The sequence below is a fragment of the Vipera berus genome (assembly GCF_964194415.1).
Source record: "Vipera berus genome assembly, chromosome: 5".
In the NCBI taxonomy this organism is placed as follows: Eukaryota; Metazoa; Chordata; class Lepidosauria; order Squamata; family Viperidae; genus Vipera; species Vipera berus.
Genome location: NC_138207.1, coordinates 59,614,831 through 59,636,348, shown reverse-complemented (window position 1 = coordinate 59,636,348; position 21,518 = coordinate 59,614,831). Strand labels below are relative to the sequence as shown.

The window sequence follows — 21,518 nt, the reverse complement described above, 5'->3', positions numbered from 1 at the left end:
AGAATTGTACATTAAATACCGTTTAAAGCACTACCTTACTTCTAAACAAACATATATACAGTCATGCTGTTTTATAACAATTGTTCCACATCCTCATTTGCTACCAAAATAGAATAAAAATGCTGAGAAGCGTTAGAAAAGGTCTAACCTATATTCTTTCTTTGAAGGATTAATTCAAAGCAGCTGGTTTTCTCCTTAATGGGATTAAATGAAAATCATAATGTTTTTTATTAGTTCAAATTACAGAAAACCCCAAAGGTGATAAATTAAAATGCACTGATGGAAAGGCAAATACAAAGCTTCAGTCTTACTGTTTATAAGCATTTAGTAAGATCTAAAAGGATCTTAAAATTCTTAGAATTATCCAGAAAATTGGTTTCATCTTCAAAGATAATATAATGCAGCTCAGCAAATTTGTGGTGACCTTAATTGTAAATATAGAATATTTTGAGATTATTACTGGATATACACCAAGTAACTATAAAAAAAACAACTGATGCCCAGAAAGCATAGAAATATTTTCTGATGATGAGTGGCTTCTTTCACGATTTTGCCTTATTATCTTTCCCCTGTGTTTTACTTGTCAGTACTTACATTTATTTCTGTGTATAGATCTATTTCCCCTGAAACATTTTTCATTTCCCAAGTTGTATCTTTCATTGCATATGAAGCATTTTTGATAGGACAGGAAGAGAACAATTTCTGACAAAGCTGTTATTGTATTCTGCAGTTTATACATTTCAATGCATGCAGTTGAATAGAGAAGGGAAGCTATTAAATGAAAAACTTTTTTCAGGTCTCAAGCCATATTTTTCCAGGTTCACCATATGTGCTTTCCTTCTGTTATTAAATATTTCAAGATGGATAATATAAAAACAAACACTCTGGTAGCAGTGCCAAAAAACTGTCACAGAGCTAATTCAATTTTATTTATCTCGAGGAAGAAAAGGCACGAGTGTTATTTGCAAAATCATTACAATTTATGACATAGTCTTGCCATATCAATACCCCCTTGATGGTTACTAAGAATGGATGGGCAAAAACACCAGCAGTACCAAATGATGACAACAATAATGAAGATGACCACCTCTGCTGGTGACCTATTCACAGTATGTGGTTCAGGATAAATAACAATATATTAGCAGGAATTATGTTGACTTTATAAGGAAAACAGAATAGCCTCAGTAGCAAGATAATGAAGTAGGTCAATCTAATAACATTTTCCATTAGAAGAACTTAGGAGTAGCAAAGTTGCTTACATGTAATCTTATCTATATTTAGAAGAATCATATTATGACATTATTGGAAGACTCAAGATAAAGCATTCATATTCTATGTAAATCAGAGGAGGCACTGGCACATATTTGAGGAAAGCAGGGTAACCAATGATTGTACTTTTTATATCTAAAGCAAAGGAAAGAAAAGACTTTTTTGCACTATTTATATAGAAATTTAAAAGTAAGATTCAATTATACTCAACAGTGTATGTAATATAACATGCCACCCATACTGAATAAGTTTAGACTGCAGAAAGATGGAAAAATAATTATTAACTTACACAAGGCACAAAAAGTTTAACAGAAAAAATATTCAGTAATAGTAGCAATAATAATATCTCCACAAATTACAGTCTTAACACTACCCAGATGAACACCAACAGATGTTAGCAAGATACTGCTTCTAAGGAACATTCCAATTATCTCCAAAGACATTTCTACTACAAATTATTTCACAGTCAGGGACGATCTCAAGCTATAGTACAACAGCCCTGAAGAAGTCTTTATTTTAGTTCTAATCAACACATGAAATAATTTTAACTAATAGCAAATGCCACTTTAATCAACAGGAAGATCCAGACAAGATAGCAGTGGCTCATAGCAACATAACATTTTAAAGATTTGAAGTATCTGTCTTAGACTATCTCATAATAAATAAGGATCTCTCTCCCAGAACTTATTCTCATTATTGGTGAGTGGGAGGGAGGCTGGGTGTTTTTTAGGGACTGCCCGAGGGTGACTGCTTTTCAGAGAAGTAAAGGTTTTGAGAAGCCTTCAACTTTATTGCTTTGTAGGTGGGCTTGAAGCTACTGCTAACTGCTCACCTCATTTATTATTCTGCCATCTCTGGAGGCCTGAATGGCTTTTCTCCTTGAGGTCCTTTTCTCCTAGCTCAGGCTTTTAATTGCCCCATCTGCAACCTTCACCCGGTGTACTAGTCAGCTACTGTGTGTCTTCTAGGGGTTGTTTTTATCAAATGGAGGGAACGCTGTTCTTGTACCTTCTGTTGCCTCTCTCTTTCACTCTTAGCATCCAAGATGAACCAATGGAAAGTCACTATTTTGTCTCAAAGGCACAGCATAAGAATGAAAGGAGATATTTCCCCAAGGGAAAAAGTTTAAGTCCTTTTAATTGGAAGGATTGGTGTTAAGACCTTTCCTCTCAGATTCCACCTGTTGTGATCAAGAAAAATTAAATACATTTTTGTTTTGCTTGGCCACTGGTATGCTTTCATTGTTAACGCATCTCATAATCACTTCGGTTTAACAAGTGACAATAAGCTGGGGAACATTCCCAATTCTTTCCCAAAAGTATATCTGACTCCCATATAAAATAAAAGATCTTTATTCAGCATGATTATTTTATATTTGTTAGATTTATATCCTTCTATACCCTATCTTTATTCTGGGATCTCATGACAAAGTACTGTTTTGAACTTTGTCATGAGATCCCAGAAGAACTTTTTTTTTAAAGTAATAATACTGCAAAATAGATTGGGTCAAAAGAGGTTGAAAGGCATCCAGTGAGTGTCTAATAAAGGAGTGGTTCTCCTAGATTTGCTTTTCCTAGATTTTATTCTACCACCTGCCTATACTAATTGCTACAAAACCCTGGCTCTCACTAGCCATGAAGTTTAAACTGAAACATTTTAATACCACAATTCTCCATCAATGTCACGAAAGTCTAAAATTACAAATGGACCTTGAGTCTCACTCTCATTTCTTTCATCTGAAGAACGTACAAAACAATTTAAATATTTACAATTTAAATATTTACTCTGAAGAACATACCAAATTAATGAGATATCAAAGCTTTTTATACATTTCCAAATATATCATGGCACATAGGTTCAGGTGGAGGAAAAGGGTTGTTATAACCTTGACATTTTGTTGTTGTTGTTGTTTTATTTATATCTTTAGCATCTGAGCATAGTACTGTAACTTAAGGAGAAGTAATCTAGTTACTCATCAAAAGCTAATACTTCCCATTCTAATATTTCATATGGCATATTTCGAAACATTGTAAGCAAATGTAATGGAACAGACAGAAAAGGTTCAACTAAAGACACCAGACAACAGCAAGCTGCTTTGTACCATGTCAGTGTGTTAATTCAACCAGACTGATTATTCAGCCAGGCAGGAAGGAGGACTCAAGTGGAGAGTTAGCTTTGAATCATTGTGCAGCTACAAGAGATCCAGTACTAACAACCCACCACCACCACCACCTCTCTAAGCTCCACTGAACTTTATCTAGCTGTTCCCACAGGAAGACAAGCAGTCTGGGGAGATTCCTGTATTATAGGCAGAATACAATCAAATACTTAGCTTGAACTCTACAGATGCAGATCTGGTTGCTTGTGCCTGATATTTACATACAAATTGACACTATAAAATTATACATTCAAAGCCATATTGATATGAAACTTTTACTTGCTTGATTCATTCAGAGAATTTGACATGGATCCAGATGTTAAATCTTGACATTTCTATCATCTTTTTCATCCTTTTTCTCTTCCAGAAATATTTTCCACACACATAAATGGAAAGAAAAGCAAGAGTTGAATAAGGGATTTTCATTGGTAGTGCTAAAAAATTCCATGTGTTTTTTAAGTTTATTGGTAAAAGCTAGTTTGGTAAGGTGCTGGCCTAAAAACCAGGGGGCCATGAATTATTTTGCCTTAGGCAGAAAAGCCAGTTGGGTAACTGTCTCTCTCTCCTCCTCCTCCTCTCTCTGCCCAACTCATCTCACAGGTTGTTGTTGTAGGAAAGCAGAAGTAGGAAGAAGTATTAGGTATGTTCACTGTCTTGAATTACATATAAAAAGGGAAAGATATTTTTTTTAAAAAAAAAAGTTAGTATCATTGGAAAATAAATAAATATAAACACCAGGTTCAATAAAGATGATTCAAGTGCAGTAATTGATAAGTTACCTAATTGATAATTTATCTGTATGAATAATTCTTTTATAATGCTTACTTATGCTCAGAAAATATTCACCTGTGCTCATAAACACATGCTCCACCACATGTTTATTGGACCCGTGCCCTTCCTGGCTGGTTTATGCAGCCCGGGAGGGGACACGAGGCTGGTTCCAGGCGGTTATATCTGCCTCTTTGAGTGAGGGTAGTTTCCCCGCCACCTTGAAAGAGGCGGTGGTGAGACCTCTCCTCAAGAAGCCTGCCTTGGACACAACTTTCGTCCGGTCTCCAACCTTCGCTTTCTTGCAAAGGTTGTTGAGAGTGTGGTGGCGCATCAGCTCCCTCTGGTTCTGGATGAAGCGGATTATCTAGACCCGTACCAATCGGGCTTCAGGCCCGGGTACAGCACGGAGACAACATTGGTCGCTCTGGTGAATGATCTCTGGAGGGCTCGGGACAGGGGATATTCCTCTGTCCTAGTCCTATTAGACCTCTCAGCGGCTTTCGATACCATCGACCATGGTATCCTGCTGCGGCGTCTCAGGGGATTGGGAGTGGGAGGCACGGTTCTTCAGTGGTTCTCCTGCTATCTCCTGGGACGCTCGCAGTCAGCGTTGGCAGGGGGGCAGAGGTCGACCGTGAGGCCTCTCATTTGTGGAGTCCCTCAGGGGTCGGTCCTCTCGCCTCTCCTGTTCAACATCTACATGAAACCGCTGGGTGAGATCATTCGTGGTTTTGGAGTTGGGTATCATCAGTATGCTGATGATACCCAGCTTTTCATTTCGACCCCAAACCACCCCAGTGATGCCCTCGACGTGATGTCCCGTTGCCTGGAGGCGGTTCGGGTCTGGATGGGGAGGAACAGGCTTCGACTCAACCCTGACAAGACTGAGTGGCTGTGCGTACCGGCATCTCGGGATATTCAGGATATCCCATCCCTCTCTATGGGGGGTGAGTTATTACCCCCCCGTAGATAGGGCTCGCAACTTGGGAGTCCTCCTAGATTCACAGCTTTCCTTAGAAGACCAAATAGTAGCTGTGACTAGGGGGGCCTTCGCCCAGGTCCGCCTGGTGTGCCAGTTGCGGCCCTATCTAGACTGGGATGCCTTACGTACGGTCACTCACACGCTCGTGACCTCTCGTCTGGACTACTGCAATGCTCTCTACATGGGGCTACCCTTGAAGACCACTCGGAGGCTCCAACTGGTACAGAATGCAGCCGCGAGAGTTGTGTTGGGAGTTTCCCGACACTCCCATGTTACACCTCTGCTCCGCGAGCTGCATTGGCTTCCAGTTGTCTTCCGGGTGAGATTCAAGGTGTTAGTAATGACCTACAAAGCCCTACATGGCATGGGTCCGGAATACCTTGGGGAGCACCTGCGGCCGGCGTCAACTTCCCTCCGCCCAGTACGCTCCCACAGAGAGGGCCTCCTCAGGGTGCCACCAGTCAAAGAATGTCGACTGGTGGCCCCCAGGGGGAGGGCGTTCTCTGTGGGCGCACCGGATTTATGGAACCATCTTCCGGCCGAGCTCCGGATGGCGCCTGACCTCCGCTCCTTCCGGCGCGATCTCAAAACCTACCTTTTTGAACAAACTGGCCTGGCCTGATGGGATGGGGTTGGGTTTTATAAATCTGTTTTAACTTTTTAATGTGTACTAATTTATTCATGGGCATTGTTTGTTTAATCGCTTTTAATTTTTGTATCTTGTTTTTAATATGTATTGCCCTGTTCACCGCCCTGAGTCCTTCGGGAGAAGGGCGGTATACAAATTAAATTAATAAATAATAAATAATAATAAATACTTTGAAAAGTATGATAAAAGTCCAATGCTTTGGCCCTTGAGGTATTTATATATTTGGGGAGGACGTTAAAGAGTAAACGCCATCCTGGTCCAGGGCAAACGTGAATTGTGTTGGGATAGCAATTATGTGAATTGTTATCCCAATATCTCTAAAGGTGGCAAGGCATTGAGGAACCTTATATCAAGGCACTGGCTTCTCTCTTTAAATCAGCACTATCACATTGGACAGCTCCTATCTTGGATTGCACAAAACAGAGAAGTTAAAAGAACATCTTCCTACAAAATAGCTGACTGGTGAATAATATTTGAGTTGTTATTTGTCCCTCAAAATGGGATGTGCAGCAATGGTTCAATTTCAATTTCCATCAGAGGCATTTATAAAACAGTCCATTTTTCTACTTACATTTTTTTATTTGTTTGTTTGTTTATATCTCGCATTTAATATTTTATAAATGGATTGGCTTAAAGTCACTCCATTTGTCATGCAATACATTGATAATAATTAATAAATGTCTCCTACACTGTGCAGCTAAAATGTGAGAATCTAGAAGTGCTTTAGGAAAAAATGGCAATCATTCCAAATCCTTAAAATCAGCAAAGGTGTAATATATTAAATAAATAGGTCAAGAATCCTATTTTTTCTTTCTTCTGGTATCAGTATTCTAATAATAAAATTCTCCTTTATAGATGCAGATCCACCCCTAGAATTTATTAAACATGGGAAATTGTAATATTTCCCATGTTCAATAAACAATAATTTAAGAGTTTATTAAGAATTCAACAATTATTAACATGAATTCAATAACTAATAAAATATATCTGTGGATCATGGATGCAGAAAACAAATAGCTTTTATAGTCTGTACTTATATTATTATATATATATTATATCATATCATGTCATATTATATTAATTTATATTATATCATATTGTATTCTATTGTATTATGCCATATGTTACATTGTATCATATGATATTATATTTAGGAAATAATGTAATACATTGCATATTAGCTATATTGATCTAGTAGCAACTATGTTGGAGTTCATCACCATAGCTAATGGTTCACAGGAATGTACAGGGGTTTTTACCAACAACAAACTAACAAGAGACCTCACCATTATATCCCATATAGAGAAGTCCACTGGTTTGGCAACTGAAATATAAACACTACTTTAAGACATAGCTAATAACTACCTGCTTTGTTTGTGTGTTTGTTCATTTATATTCAAGAGATCCTAGATTAGAAATGAAGAATGCAGGAATTGTGACAGGAAAACCCAGAATAAGACTGTAATGGAAACAATGAGTAAAATACCATAAAACATATAACAAATGTATATGTACATATACATACTATAAAAATTGGAATATCCTATCTATCATCTTACATACTACCCTTGGTAATAGGACAATACATCTAAGGATATAGCAGGTCTTACTTAAAAGATCTAAGCCACAGCACTCAGCACTCAGGACAAATAACTATGACCTTCAAAAACCATACTTTCTTTACAACTGTACTCTCTGCTACTACAGATGACTATTGCTGCCGTCTGATAGATATCCTAATGATCTCTGAAAGTCAGATATAATCCTATCATGTTAAGAAGATGTTCCAATATCTGCAGTCTTGAAAAAATAATTAGAATTGTGGCCCAGGGACTAGTTCATTGTTAATGGTATATATATATTTTTCCAAATCAAGCAGCTGATACATGATAATACTTCAAGAGAATGTGGAAGAAACAGAATTATCACAGACATTTCTTTCTTAGTCACTTGTCTTTTTAGCTGTGCAAGCAGATGAGATGAAAACATCCTAGAAATTCACAGGCTCATATGAAATGCAATTTCCAATTTTGCTATGAGAAGGCCACAACAGCAACTCAACACAACAGCAAGTAATTTGCTCCTTTCAAAATCAAAAGAGTGGTGCATAATATGAAAACAATTAAGAATAAATGCTACTTGGGGTTCCCACTGAGAATGTATAGGCTGGAACTAATTCCTAAAAGTGATTTATAGCCATGATGCTGACTTCTATTCCTGGGATGTTCACTGTAAGACATCTTTTGTGTATACTTTTTGATAGCTATGCCTTCAGCTCCTATCTCTTCACTTCTAATCTAATTACTTTGGGTCTTTTGTGTTTTTTCCTTGCTGTCAAGCCACTGTTCTTTGCCAGCATCTGTACACCAGGATAATTTGGCTGCAACTAATGGATGAGCTTCCACAAGTGATGACACAACACGAAAGCAGAAACAATTCCAGTACTTTTTGGCAATTGTCTAAATCCTTTAATCACCTTTCTAGCAGACATTTAAGATGAAAGAGAAGAAATGAGACACAGGAAATGCCAATGAGAGGTATCATAGTTTGGTCTACCTTTATTGGTGTTTATTCACCCTTTGCAAAATCACGTACCATTTATTTATATGCCTTAGAGTCAGTCAGCCAGAGGAAATTCATAATATCTGATTTTAGGAGCTGAAGGCACTGGATAGAAAACCCTCCATTTACTATACAAAATCTGCCTACATACTGTAAGTTCCTGTGTATGTATAAATCCCATTTGCTGTTTCATGCATTTGTAAAATACATGAAAAACTGCACTTTAAATGCATAAAATCCATAAATTAGGTTAGCATAAAATCCTCTTGGACTTTAACAGAATTTTTTCTTTAACAGATACTCCTCCCCTCATTAGTTCATTAAACTGAGTTATAGTGTTTGCATTTCTATAGTTCTTTAAGCATTTATGTTTGGTCAGCTATAATGCTTGCTGTTTATTATAACAAGAATGAGCCTAGCCAACACCCAAAATGTAAGGAGAGCACTAGATGCCTTCAGTTAACTATAATTTAATATTATGCCTGAAATAAAAACTATTAATATTAACCATGTTATGTTAAATCAAGTGAGCTTCATACTCAGTAATTTGATGTTGTCTTATTGGTCTGTTCCTACAAAAGTATAGTTAAGATTAATCAATTAGTTAAATTCAGACAAAGCACAAAGCACTTCATAAAAAAGAGAAGCACTAATTCCTTCTCACAACATATAAAATCAAACCCTTTTTGTCTATGCTCAATCACCTTACAATATATCACAGTTATGAAATCCAACCACTGTTTGTAGCATTTATTTTACCAAGTATGGAAAAGTGCATTGTGTTACATTAACTCATCAAACACCTTTCAAACACCTTTCACTCATCAAACACACAAATTCACACTTCATAGTTTAATAGAAATTCTTACAGTAGGCTGAATCTGTGAGAACTTCCCTTTGCAGTTAGCACAAAGTATTACTTGCCAATGTAAGTGTCCCTGAAACTATATCTAACAAGTACAGTTCTCTCTCTGTTTGACTGGTTTAGCCTCACGCATCAGCTCATAACCAGGAGTGTGCATTATCTAATTGCCATTAAAATCATGCAGCCTGAACCTTTGCCTAGCAATGTCTGCTGTTTCTATAATGAGGGCACCCAAGTATGAATTCTGGCACTGTTTTGCATTTTATTAGCCTCACCAAATTACAGGAGGGATTTTCTATGGATCAACTAAGTAATTGGCCTAACAAAAATATGACACATTTATGAAGCATTATGCCTTTTTCATTGAAGCTCAATGCAGCTTGCATTCAATCCATCAGGAATAATACTAATCAATATGAGTTTTTTAAAGTAGTAAATAAGATGGGATGCTATCACTTTATCAGTATTGTATTTTTTTTCCTTCTACACAGCCATAGCTATAAATGTATTGAAATTCCCAACCCCTAGAACAAGATGGAGTTATTAGGAATAATATTTCAATTAGTCCATAAGAATGGAAAGTTCCAATTTTTTTTCAAATAAATGAAGGACTAAGGGGAAGCTACTATAACAGAGGTCCCCAACCTTTTGGGCACCAGAGATTTAGATTTAGATTTTATTAGATTTATATACCGCCCTTTTCCCGTAGGACTCAGGGCGGTTTACAAGGTGTTTAAAACATCAATACAAAAATTTAAAAAAACAATTAAAAATGATTAAATTCAATCCCTGGAATAAAATATAAAAACCCCAGTTAAAACACTCAGCCTGGGCTGGAAAGCTCAAAGAGCCAAGTCTTCAGGTCCCGGCGAAATGAGCAAAGGTCGGGGGCAGTCCTCAGCTCCACGGGCAGCTGGTTCCAGAGGGCAGGCGCACCCACAGAGAAGGCCCTCCCCCTGGGTGTTATCCGCCGACAATCTTTTACCGGTGGCACCCTGAGAAGGCCCTCCCTGTGGGAGCGCACTGGACGAAGGGAACTTGATGCCAGCAGCAGGTGTTCCCTCAAATATCCCAGACCCAAGCCATTTAGGGCTTTATAGGTCATCACCAGCACCTAGAATCTCACCCGGAGGGCAACCGGAAGCCAATGCAGCTCGCGGAGTAGAGGTGTTACATGGGAATATCGGGAAACCCCCATCACAACTCACACGGCTGCATTCTGCACCAGCTGAAGCCTCTGAGTGGTCCTCAAGGGCAGCCCCATGTAGAGAGCGTTGCAGTAGTCTAACCGGGAGGTCACGAGTGCATGAGTGACTGTGCGTAGGGCATCTCGGTCCAGATAGGGTCGCAACTGGCGCACCAAGCGAACCTGGGCAAAAGCCCCTCTGGTCACAGCTCCTATGTGATCTTCAAAGTTGAGCCGTGAATCCAGGAGGACGCCCAAGTTGCGAGCCCTATCAACGGGGGGTAACACCCCACCCCCCATCGTTAACGATGGAATAAATTGGTTAACCCGAGATGCCAGTATGCACAGCCACTCAGTCTTGGCAGGATTGAGACAAAGCCTGCTTCTCCCCATCCAGACCCGGACCGCCTCCAAGCAACGGGACATCACGGCGAGGGCATCACTGGGTTGGTTTGGGATGGAGAAAAAAAGTTGGGTATCATCAGCATACTGATGATACCCCACCCCGAAACCAGAGACCAGTTCTGTGGAGGGAGGATTTTCTGTGGACCGGAGGGGACGTGGTTTTGTGTGCTGCCTGCATCCTGTGGATGAGCTTTGCTTGTTTGTGCGGACCAGTTGCTGGCATGCCATGGTACTCTTCCATGGACCTGGGGTTGGGGACCCCTGTGCTATAACTCTATGATGGCAAAATAGCAGAGATATATGGAGTTTTATTTTAATTGTCTACAACTTTAATATAATTTAACAACCAGCTACAAGATAGAAGAATGCCCTGCTTTGTGTGCAATATCTCCCAACTACTGTATCTAACTTTTTTTTCAAGTTGGGAAAAATCTCCTGCCTTCTAATCAACAAAACAGCCATGCCATGGAATTTGTCCCTGCCTGTAAGATAGAGTGTACTACAAATTCCCAAATTCCCAGCCAAATGCTGGAGGGAAGCCTTGGTAGGCAAAAATAATAATGGTAGCCCTATAAGTTGATTTAATAAAGACCAGATTTCTATCTACAAGGCTCAGTTTGCTTAAAAGCAAATATCTCTGTTTGCAGGTAACCTTCTCAAAGCCTGTTTTTTCCAAGCAGATACAAAACTTGCAGTCTCACTTTCATCGACTGCACTGCATCTCCCAGCTGCTTCTCCAATTTGCAGCCAACCATATAAGAGCAATGTAACCTTCCAACTTCAGGGCTCATTGAAGAATTAACTTACAGCCATCCAAAGCCAATCAACAAGTACCTTCAGTTAGACAATTAAGAGCCATAGCTATCAATGCAGATCAGAAAGCAATAGAATTAGAAATAAATCTAATCCTTCCACTTAGCGCTAAAGGATAACTTTCTATTAAGCTTTCCTACTGCATAGCAGACAGATATAGTGTATATTCAGATTAATATATCAGGCATAATCACTATCCTCCAGCCTGAGAAATACAGTGGAGCAAGCAATTATGACTGTGTCTGATTACATCCATGTTAAACTGTTGCTTTGTGAAAAGCACTAATTCCAGTTGGCTTCCCGCTACATTTCAAGGTGATGATGAGTCCCTATAAAGCCCTTCATAGCATGAGGCAAGATTGAGACATCAACCCTCCCCAACTGTCCAACCAACCACATCTGGCACAATGGGCACATTAAACAATGTCAATGGGTAGGAAGTAGGAAGTATGACTTTTCGGTTTCAACCCTTGTCTCTTGGAATACTATTGTCCTCAATCTTGCTGGCCTTTTGTAGAGCTTAGGTCTGTCTTTTCTTTCAAGCATCAGAGTTAATCCCATGAGTTAAATGTATTTGTTGTTGACTGGTTTATTCTGTTTATTCTTAGTTGTAATTATATTTAACTTTTACACATTTTATTTATGGTATCCTAAATTGTATTAAGTTTTTATCGTGTTAGCCATCCAGGATGCGCGGCCCTATGAATCCATTAAGTAAATAAATAAATAAATAAATATGGTTTTTATTCACTGCTATGTAGAACTGAAAACTCAGAAATATATTGATATATTTGGAACAACATCTGGTCTCTGCTCACCTATCAGATATAAACAAGCAGAACCAAACATAAAGAGTTCAATTACTTACTTTATTGCTCAGCCTATTTCATAAGAATCTTCCTAGACTGGCAGTTTGCACCTGGGTCAGGCTAGGTTCAATAGTATTCAAGGGGGAAGGGGCACAATTTGCCTTTTTATGCCTACACAAGTATTCTAGACTAATTCCCCACTTGTCTCCTCTCCCTGGCTTGGCCAGTCTCTCTCTGACACCCTCCCCAATAAAGTAGTAATTGTTCTGTTGATCTAGCTGAGTAACATGTTCAAAGGCATAAAGATGGTGAATGTGCAACCTTATTGCACAACAGAGCTGAAGAAGCTTCTTAGATGAGAAGCAAAATGTCTTCAAAGGAAAACAAGAAAGTCCAGTTGCCTTGTAAAAAAGCATCCATGGGTGCAAGTTTATTGTTTCTCCTAAAACCTCTGCAAAGCATACGAGATACTGAATCAGGATCTTCTATCTAGAGTGAATGAGGATTTATTTTGCTGCATCCCTGGGTTTGTGCAATTCCATCTTGCAACCTTGCTGTTCCTGGAGAATGTAATCCTTTCTCTTTCCACTGTGCCATTTTGATCAACTTCTGAAGAAAAGGGAGAATTTTAGATTCTTTTTTTCGGCAGCTTTAAGCAAAACCTAATTTTTACACATTAGGAGGGATATTTGTAGGCATATTATTGGATTAAAAATTAAGTGTGACACTGGCTTTTGGATCAGTCTATATTTTACGTGTATTAGTAATGTATGAAGGTTCCTTGATCTTATAGATCATATCTGTTGCAAGAGGTGCCATTTTTTAAATTCAACTGCTTCATCAACTAAGACTGCCCTAACTACCATAAAGCAGATTTTGCCACCGTCTGATGAGATTACTGCATCCAGAAACTGCAGTTAAGTGAAAAATGTAGTTTATAAATGCTCGGCATTAAGACACAGGTATAAAATCAATATTTAGACTGTTTTATGCCTCTTTAGTTTGAACTATACTGATGGCTAGTTTCTTTCTGCTTAAATTCAGGGTACTGTAGTAAACAGTTAAAACTTTAAATTGTTCCGCATATTGCTTCCTACATTCCAGGCATCATTTGAGGTGTAACTGCTGATTCCCTCAGCCCATGAAACTAGGCATGCAGCAACAAGTTCTAGTACTTTTAGAGGCTTCATCCATCTTGTGGAAAATTCTGTCAAAAGATTCTGTCGGGACCTGATAGCCAATCGCAGGCAAATTGCCTGAACTGAGTATGGTGACTTTCCCTTTAAAGTGGGAAAATCATGTAGATCCTCTTCAGTTACCTGTCTCCTCAGTATCCCGGGCTAATAACTGTCTGCAAAACAAATAGTGTAAACAAATAGACCAAACTGACATCACAGCCATGGCAAAACTGTAAGTTCCTGTGAATAAAGGCTTATAAGTTATATTAGTTATATTACTCTAGAGGAAGGGGGTGTGAATATCCAAAGTACATATTCAGTGAATGTTTTTGCTTTGTTTTTATCATTTAATGTAAAATAAAGTTATGTGAAGTGGGTATTTTGATGGGGCATTTCTCATACAACTTTGTTAAGACATAATCCTGGATACACTGTTTGGCAATTCTCTAGTTTGAGACTCACACAACATACAGTGCTGCCTGAGACAACAATAAAACAACATCAGCTACCAAGGACATATATAGAAATGAACTCAAATGATAATTGATAATCTTTCAAACCTAGAGATGGGACTATGTTCTCCACTCATCTGGGGATTAAAAGATAGCTCAGTAGATAATCAAAGGCCATAAAACATTTTAATTCTGTCTTCTAACAGGTCACTGCTCTTCTATGTATTTTGCTACCTTAAGTGGCCAACTCATCTTCCTAATGGCACTGAATTCTTGTCAGACTTATGTAATTCTATTCATGTTGATATTATTTTCAGGGTGTTAAGAGATTTTCTTTGATCAATGTTCAATGAATGAAAAACCCTACCAAATGAAAGCTAATGGGGCCTTTATCCTCTCTCATCTTAGATCTGATTCAACCACAAAACAGCATCAGCTTCAACATGTGTTCAAGGAAAAAAATTCTATCCATGGAAAGAATAAAAATAACAAATAGGCACCGTGAAAGCAGGAATGCTTAGTACAAGAGTTAACATGCACAGCTAACATGCACTAATCTTATCAAAAAAATGGTACTAAGAAATATGTGAAGTTATTATCAGCACTTTTAGGAAGAAAAGGCTGAGATTAAGACATAAATATTGAGGGGAAAGAATCACTTGAAATTATTGGAGTAAGGTCATGCAAAATACATCCATAACGCCAATGCCAGTTCTTTTAAGTATTTTTAAGATAACCAGATATTGTGTGCTATGCAAAAATAATCATGTAATTCTTTTCATTTTCTTTTATGAATACATGTCCCTCAAGCCTCACACTGCAGATTTCAGCTGAAAGAAAAATTCCAAATATGATCACGCTTTCTGCATTGCATTTCCTTTTCAGGTATGTTCTCCATAGGAAATAACTACTAAATCTTGGTCTACAAGAACCTGCATCCAAATTAAAAGCCTCCCAGTCTCTGGATGTATTACACTCCCATCATTTCTACAAGCATGGCTATTGGTTTCCAAGTCTCTGGAAAGTATGAATGACTGACATAGAAAAAGACTGTTTGTCCCATTAAAAAAAAAGAGTGGGGAAGGAAAAAAGAGGAGGGAGACATCTATGTTAAATTATTTAATCGTATCATTTTATCTCCAAGCATATGACTTTTTTTCTTCTGTTGGTAAAATTAAGACTGTCCATTCATCAAAACAGTAACCAGTTGTGGTCCTGTTATGTAACACATTCAAGAAGAAAGAAAAAAACAAGCCTCACTTAGACCTTCCATTTTATAGGCTTGAGTTGTTGAGGGGAAAGGAGGGGAGGGAACAGGAGGGGGGAAGGGAAGGGAAGGGAAGAGGGGGACAAAGGGAGGGGGAGGAAAAGAAATGAGAAATGGAAAGCATCAGCAACAGTTTTCCACCACTCAGAAGGTACAGCATGCCCTATAAAAGCCAAACATCAGGAAGAAATTACCTCCCATAATGACACAAGTTCTTTTACGGTTTATAAAAACGTAATTCTTAACATGAAGACTTGCAGCCAATTAAAAAGCAGCAGTGGTGCAGGGAGATTGTATGCAGCAGAAGGACAATGTTTCTCTCCCCCCCCCCCCGCTTCCACTACCCCCAGCCATTTTTTTCCTCCTCCCCTGTCAGTTTCCAGAAAAAGGCAGGGGAAACCATCCAAAAGAATCTTGGCAGAGCCAAGGAGAGAAAGAAGCAGATCCGCCAAGTTCTCCTGCAGAATCACTTCTACCTCCTAAAATTCAGATTTCCTTGAGGTCATTCTGTGAATCAGACAGAAGCTTCCCTGTTTTCCTTGCTTTCTCTCTCCCCACTTATGCAACTTCTAAAGAGCCATGAGATCCAAGTAGGACTCCCAGAAGCAATCGGTATGTAGTCCCCCTGCTGAAGTGTGGGGAAAGTCCATACACATTGAACTTGATAGTACATCTCCTTACATTTGGCAGTAACCTCCCAGAATCTGTGATAAGAGGAGAAGGCATAGAAATCCTGAAGGAGACACAGAGCTGAGGGACGCATCAGGCTTAGACAGCGGATGCTGAGGTGTCTGGAAGGGCAGTGTGCCATGTGCCCAACTGCCTGGCTTTACCCACGAAGAGAAGGCAGTGGAAGACACTGTCCATAGACCAGTTAAAATAAGTTCACTACTGGGAAGGGAAGGAAGACTGGAAGTAGCTTGTATTTCCACCCCAAGCAACAAAGTGCTTTGGGCTTCGCCTGAGTAAAGTAAGGGCAAGAACGCCACTCAAAGTGGATAACCATCACTCTGCAATCCTAGGCATGAGGTTTGTTTTGGAGAGGCACGTGGAAAGATTTTTCTGGACTTTATTTAACCAAGGAAACCAAAACATTTCTAGAAGATACAGAAGGCTGCTAGGATGCTGGATTTTGTAGTCCAGCGCATACCGAGATTACTAGTTTGGGGGAAGAAAAACTTAAAGACACAACACTGCACAGAAAGTGTTATTTTTATAGGCATTACCAGGAAACCTTCGTGTTTTAAACAGAAAACACACCAAAGGCATTTCCAATCTTTCTTTCTTCACCCCACTTCCACATGTACAAAACTGCATTGCCCTTTGGCAACCTCCGTACAGTTGCCATCCTAAACATCTGGAAAGCTCACCAGTGCTAGGCAGCGTGGGGGAGGGGGGGAGAGCAGAGGGGAAGGTCTCAGCGGGGTAACTTCTGAGATTTTTGAAAGTCTTCCCTTAAAAGCTTCCTTCTCGTTTGAAAACACACCTAACATCTAACCCGGTGCACAGGTTGGGGGGGGGGGGAGAGGAGTCTTCGGGTAAGCAGTCCCCCCCCCCAGTGCCGCCGCTTTGCACAATTTTCTTCCCAGCTCCAACTCGCCCTCTCCTCCACCTTTGCAACCCAAACCTGGCGGGACGGTGGGGGGGGGGGGCAGGGGAGGGTTCGCAACTGATCCGAAAGCGCGCGCACAGGTGAGTCACGGGGGTATCCTCGAGCTCGACGGCCAAGAGGAAAAAAGAAAGCCCAAAGTTGCTTCCCGCACTTACACGAAGACGCCGAAGAGCAGGACTCGAATCCCGATCTCGATAGCAAGATCCCGCATGGTTTAGGAGTCCGAGAGGAGCAAGCAGGAGCAGGCGGGGGAGGGGAGGGGAGGGTGGAGGATCCGAGCGGGGCGGCTGTGGCAGCAGCGGCTTCACAGCTTCCCTGGAAATCCCAGGGACCCAGGCAGAGACGGGGGGGCGATGGGCAGAAGCGCCGCTGCCTGGCTCTTCCCGAGCCGCTCTTCTGGCCAGCCGCCTTCCCCCCTCCCGCCCAAGTGCCGCTGCGCTGCGCCCAGAGCCAGCGCCTCCGCGTCCATTCCCAAGGCCGGCGGGAGCCGGGATGATTCAGGCCGTCGCCTGCGCTCCCCAAACTGCGGACATGACGGAAGGCGCCGGCCGCAGGAGAGAAGCGGCCGACTGCGCTCGGCGGAGCCGATCTCCTCTCCGCCGCGCCACCCGGGGCGCCTTCTCGCTTCGTTGGTTGGTTGGTTGGTTGGCGGGCGGACCCACCGGGGTTTCCCTGTTCGGGGTGGCGGAGGCGGAGGCTCCCGTGGCTTAACGTAGCGCAGGCTGGGCTGAGGGGGATCCTGGGGTATTTCCATGCCCCTCCCCATCCAGAGACTATCTGTTGCCTTGCCTGTACTTTAAACTCCGGCACGTCTCCTCTTACGACGGCTACGATTGCGGCGGTCCCTGCTAGTTTTCTTCCACATCACCTTTTTCTTTTTCTTTTTTTTTCTTTTTTAAGCCAGATCCAATTTTCAGAAACAAAAGATCGGAGCTGGTCAGAGTTGTCCTCTTGGTTGTGGTTGGGATTTTTTTTTTCTTGCTTTCTCGAAAAGCTAAAATTGCAACGCTAATCTGGACGTAATATTTGGGGGAGGGGGGGTCTGTTGTCTACTGAGATAAAAACAAAAGCATCGCTTCCTTCCACTCTGTGGCAGGATGCTTGTTTCCACAACAGCCCCTTTCAAAGGCAAAGAGAGCCTTTTTTCTTATTAAACTGGGGACGGGGGTGAAAAACCTGATAACTTCTGAAGCTGGGTTTCCCCAACACGCTTTAGTAACCCAGATATTCTGATCCCTATAAAAAGGTGGTGGTTGTTTGTTTTTGTTTTTTTTAAAGGGGGGAAGTGTGCTATATTTTTAAAAATCCCAAAACTGTATATTTAATATTCTATTTCTACAAAAAGATTTTAATAACATTCTGATCACCCTAAACCGTCTCTGAGATTTCAAGGGAAGCACAGCATTTTCTACATGGAATTAATCTTAGCCTACATCTGCATCCCATTTATTAAAACATATAATTTCAGCATTGGGTCAAAATTATATTGCTTAGTTTGGGCATGGGAGTTGCTTTTGTTTGTTTGCCTTGTTGACAAGAGAGGAGAAAAGAGAGAAAGAGAAACATTCGCTTTCCAAAATAGGCCTAATCAACATACTGGCTGAATTGCCTTGATATTGATAGAGCACTTTATGATCACTAAATCCCTTCATATTTTGTTCATTTAAAGCTTAAGATGCTTGCAATTACTACCCATGCTTCAAAAGCCAAGGAAATTGGACCGAGATGCTCTACGTACGGTCACTCATGCACTCGTTACCTCCCGTATAGATTACTGCAATGCTGTCTACATGGGGCTGCCTTTGAAGACCAGCCGGAGGCTCCAGCTGGTGCAGAATGCGGCCGCGCAGGTTGTGATGGGAGCATCCCGATACTCCCATATTACACCCCTCCTGTGTGAGCTGCATTGGTTACCGGTTGCCCTCCGGATGAGATTTAAGGTGCTGGTTCTTACCTTTAAAGCCCTACATGGCTTAGGCCCGGGATATTTGCAGGACCGTCTGCTGCCAGGAACAACTTCCCATCACCCGGTGCGCTCACACAGGGAGGGCCTTGTCAGGGTGCCGTCGGCTAGACCAGGGGTCAGCAGCCTGAAACAGTGAAAGAGCCACTTGGAACCGGTTCCCTCACAAAAGGAAAAACTGGGAGCCGCAAAAAATGTGTGCACATGCGCGCATGCGCAGAACAGGGTTTGACTGAAGAGTGGAGCGAAGGCGAGATATGCACCTACCCTGCATATTTGAATTGATTGGTTGAACTTTTTTAGTCCCACTTTTTTTTTTTTTGGACTGCACATGGCAGAGGACTGGGAGCTGCAGAAGCTCCGGAGCCGCAGTTTGCAGACCTGTGGGCTAGACAATGTCGGCTGGCGACCCCCAGGGGGAGGGCCTTCTCTGTGGGAGCGCCTGCCCTGTGGAATCAACTTCCCCTTGAGCTCTGGATGGCCCTGGACCTCCGGTCCTTTCGTCACGGCCTTAAAACATTTCCATCAGACTGACCTGGACTGACAATAGGGATTTTTAAAAATGTTTTTAATATTTTATCATTGGGGCTATATATTTTTTTAACATTTGTATTATTGCCTTTTATTGTTGTTAGCCGCCCTGAGTCCTTCGGGAGATAGGGCGGCATATAAGTCCCAAAAATAAATAGATAGATAGATAGATAGATAGATAGATAGATAGATAGATAGATAGATAGATAGATAGATGATAGATAGATAGATAGATAGATAGATAGATAGATAGATAGATAGATATTACTATCTAAATATTAAGAAAGCAGTCTTAAATGTCACATTGTTTAAGGTGGAAGGATTGCTTGGTCTCGGGTACATTAATGGTTGTGAGTGTCAGGCTTTGTGCAGCAGTTTGACTTGGTCCTTGTTGAATATGTATTTGATTCATCTGTAAAAGACGTAGAGCTCTCTCCAGATCCCATCTGTTATATTGCTTGTCCAGGCAGAAACCTGAGAGATTTCTCTATGCCACATTGTGACATATAGCACTGCATGAATTAGTCATATAAATATAAAAATCAGACAAAAGAAACCTCAAGCTAGTCACTTCGAGCCTTTATCTATCAGACATACAGCAATTAATTATCATCAAAATGGAAAATGAAGATTGAGTCTGAAGGAGGCGTACCTGGGTCCAACAAATACTTGTAATAAGTAAGAGGTATAATTGAATCAGGAACAAAACCTTCCTTCATTTCATGCAAGAAATGGATTTTATGCAGATATCAATCTTTTTTATTAAGGTCCAAAACCAGTACAAAAACGACCAAGCAAGATCCGAAAGTACAATTAACAGTTTAATTCATGGTGTCCTTCTCTTAACAAGACTGGATATGACATACCTTTATGGCTAAGGCGTGCAATTTATCATGCCCAGGTTGCTTTTATGTAGGGTTATGCACGTGCATAAAACTCAAATACTTAGGCCACCTAATGAGAAGGAAGGACTCACTGGAGAAGAGCCTAATGCTGGGAAAGATTGAGGGCAAGAGAAGAAGGGGACGACAGAGAATGAGGTGGCTGGATGGAGTTACTGAAGCAGTAGGCGTGAGCTTAAATGGACTCCAGAAGATGGTAGAGGACAGGAAGGCCTGGAGGAACGTCGCCCATGGGGTCGCGATGGGTCGGACACGACTTCGCAACTAACAACAACATGCACGTGCAGTCATGACTTGACAAAGAAGAGGAGAAACTCAAATTAATGGCGAGGAAAGAGAACTCATAAGAAGCCACCTGTTGCTGGTCTAGTATTTTGTGTTTATAGAGTGGCCAAACAGACGCATTCCAGAAGCTTATATATAGGGTCAGTTTTCACTATTGCTTCCTAGCAGCTGATAAAGAAAGAATGTTGCCTCTGATTCCCTGCAAACTCTGTTTTTTCAACCTTAGAATTGTTGAAATTCTCTTGCTTCAACTGGGAATAAGGATCTTTAGTAATTTAAAGGTCCACGGGCTTCTGATAAGGATAATTCTATGAGACAATGAAGAGAACCTCAAGTAGAATTAGAAAATATCACCAATAACTATCAGCAGCATTCTGGTAATTTGATTGATTCCTTTCATTATGAGATGGAAAAGGAGAAAATATTAAACTTCACTGGTGTACAATCTTCTAGAAATACCAAATAAAAGTAAGCATGATAGGCTAGTGAATTAAAAATCCTGACTTAACCTAAATATAGAATGCTTCTGATATATTCTTGCACCCCTTACAAAAGTTCAAAGTAACAGCAACGAATTATGCATTTACATAATTTACCCAAGTTTTTGCGCCTCCTGGAATATCGTCTTAGGTACAAGCACCCCTGGTTGGGAACACCTGGTCTATTGGAAAGTTCTTTTCTATACCAGGAAGCTTTATGTAAAATTCAAGGGATGAGGCTTTTAACTTTTGTCAAAAGTCCAGAAATATCTACCTTAAATCGTAATGGATATGGCCTGCATCAACAGGTGTACAGATGAGTAGTTTTATATATGGAAATGGTTGAAAGACAATTTTCTCAACTAAAGCAGTGAAATCAG

At 40.6% G+C, this 21,518-nt stretch overlaps 1 protein-coding gene across 2 annotated transcripts in view; it reads right to left on the bottom strand.

Annotated features, from left to right (window-relative positions):
• Window positions 1-17,189, bottom strand: part of PLPP4 (phospholipid phosphatase 4) — a gene marked incomplete at its 5' end in the record, with an annotated part of 137,095 nt that extends 119,906 nt beyond the window's left edge. For both annotated transcript variants that reach the window (XM_081328741.1, XM_081328742.1), the window contains one exon: window positions 17,134-17,189. In XM_081328741.1, the coding sequence (XP_081184867.1) occupies window positions 17,134-17,189 (56 nt within the window). The remainder of the gene's footprint in view (window positions 1-17,133) is intronic.
• Window positions 17,190-21,518: the final 4,329 nt, after the last annotated feature.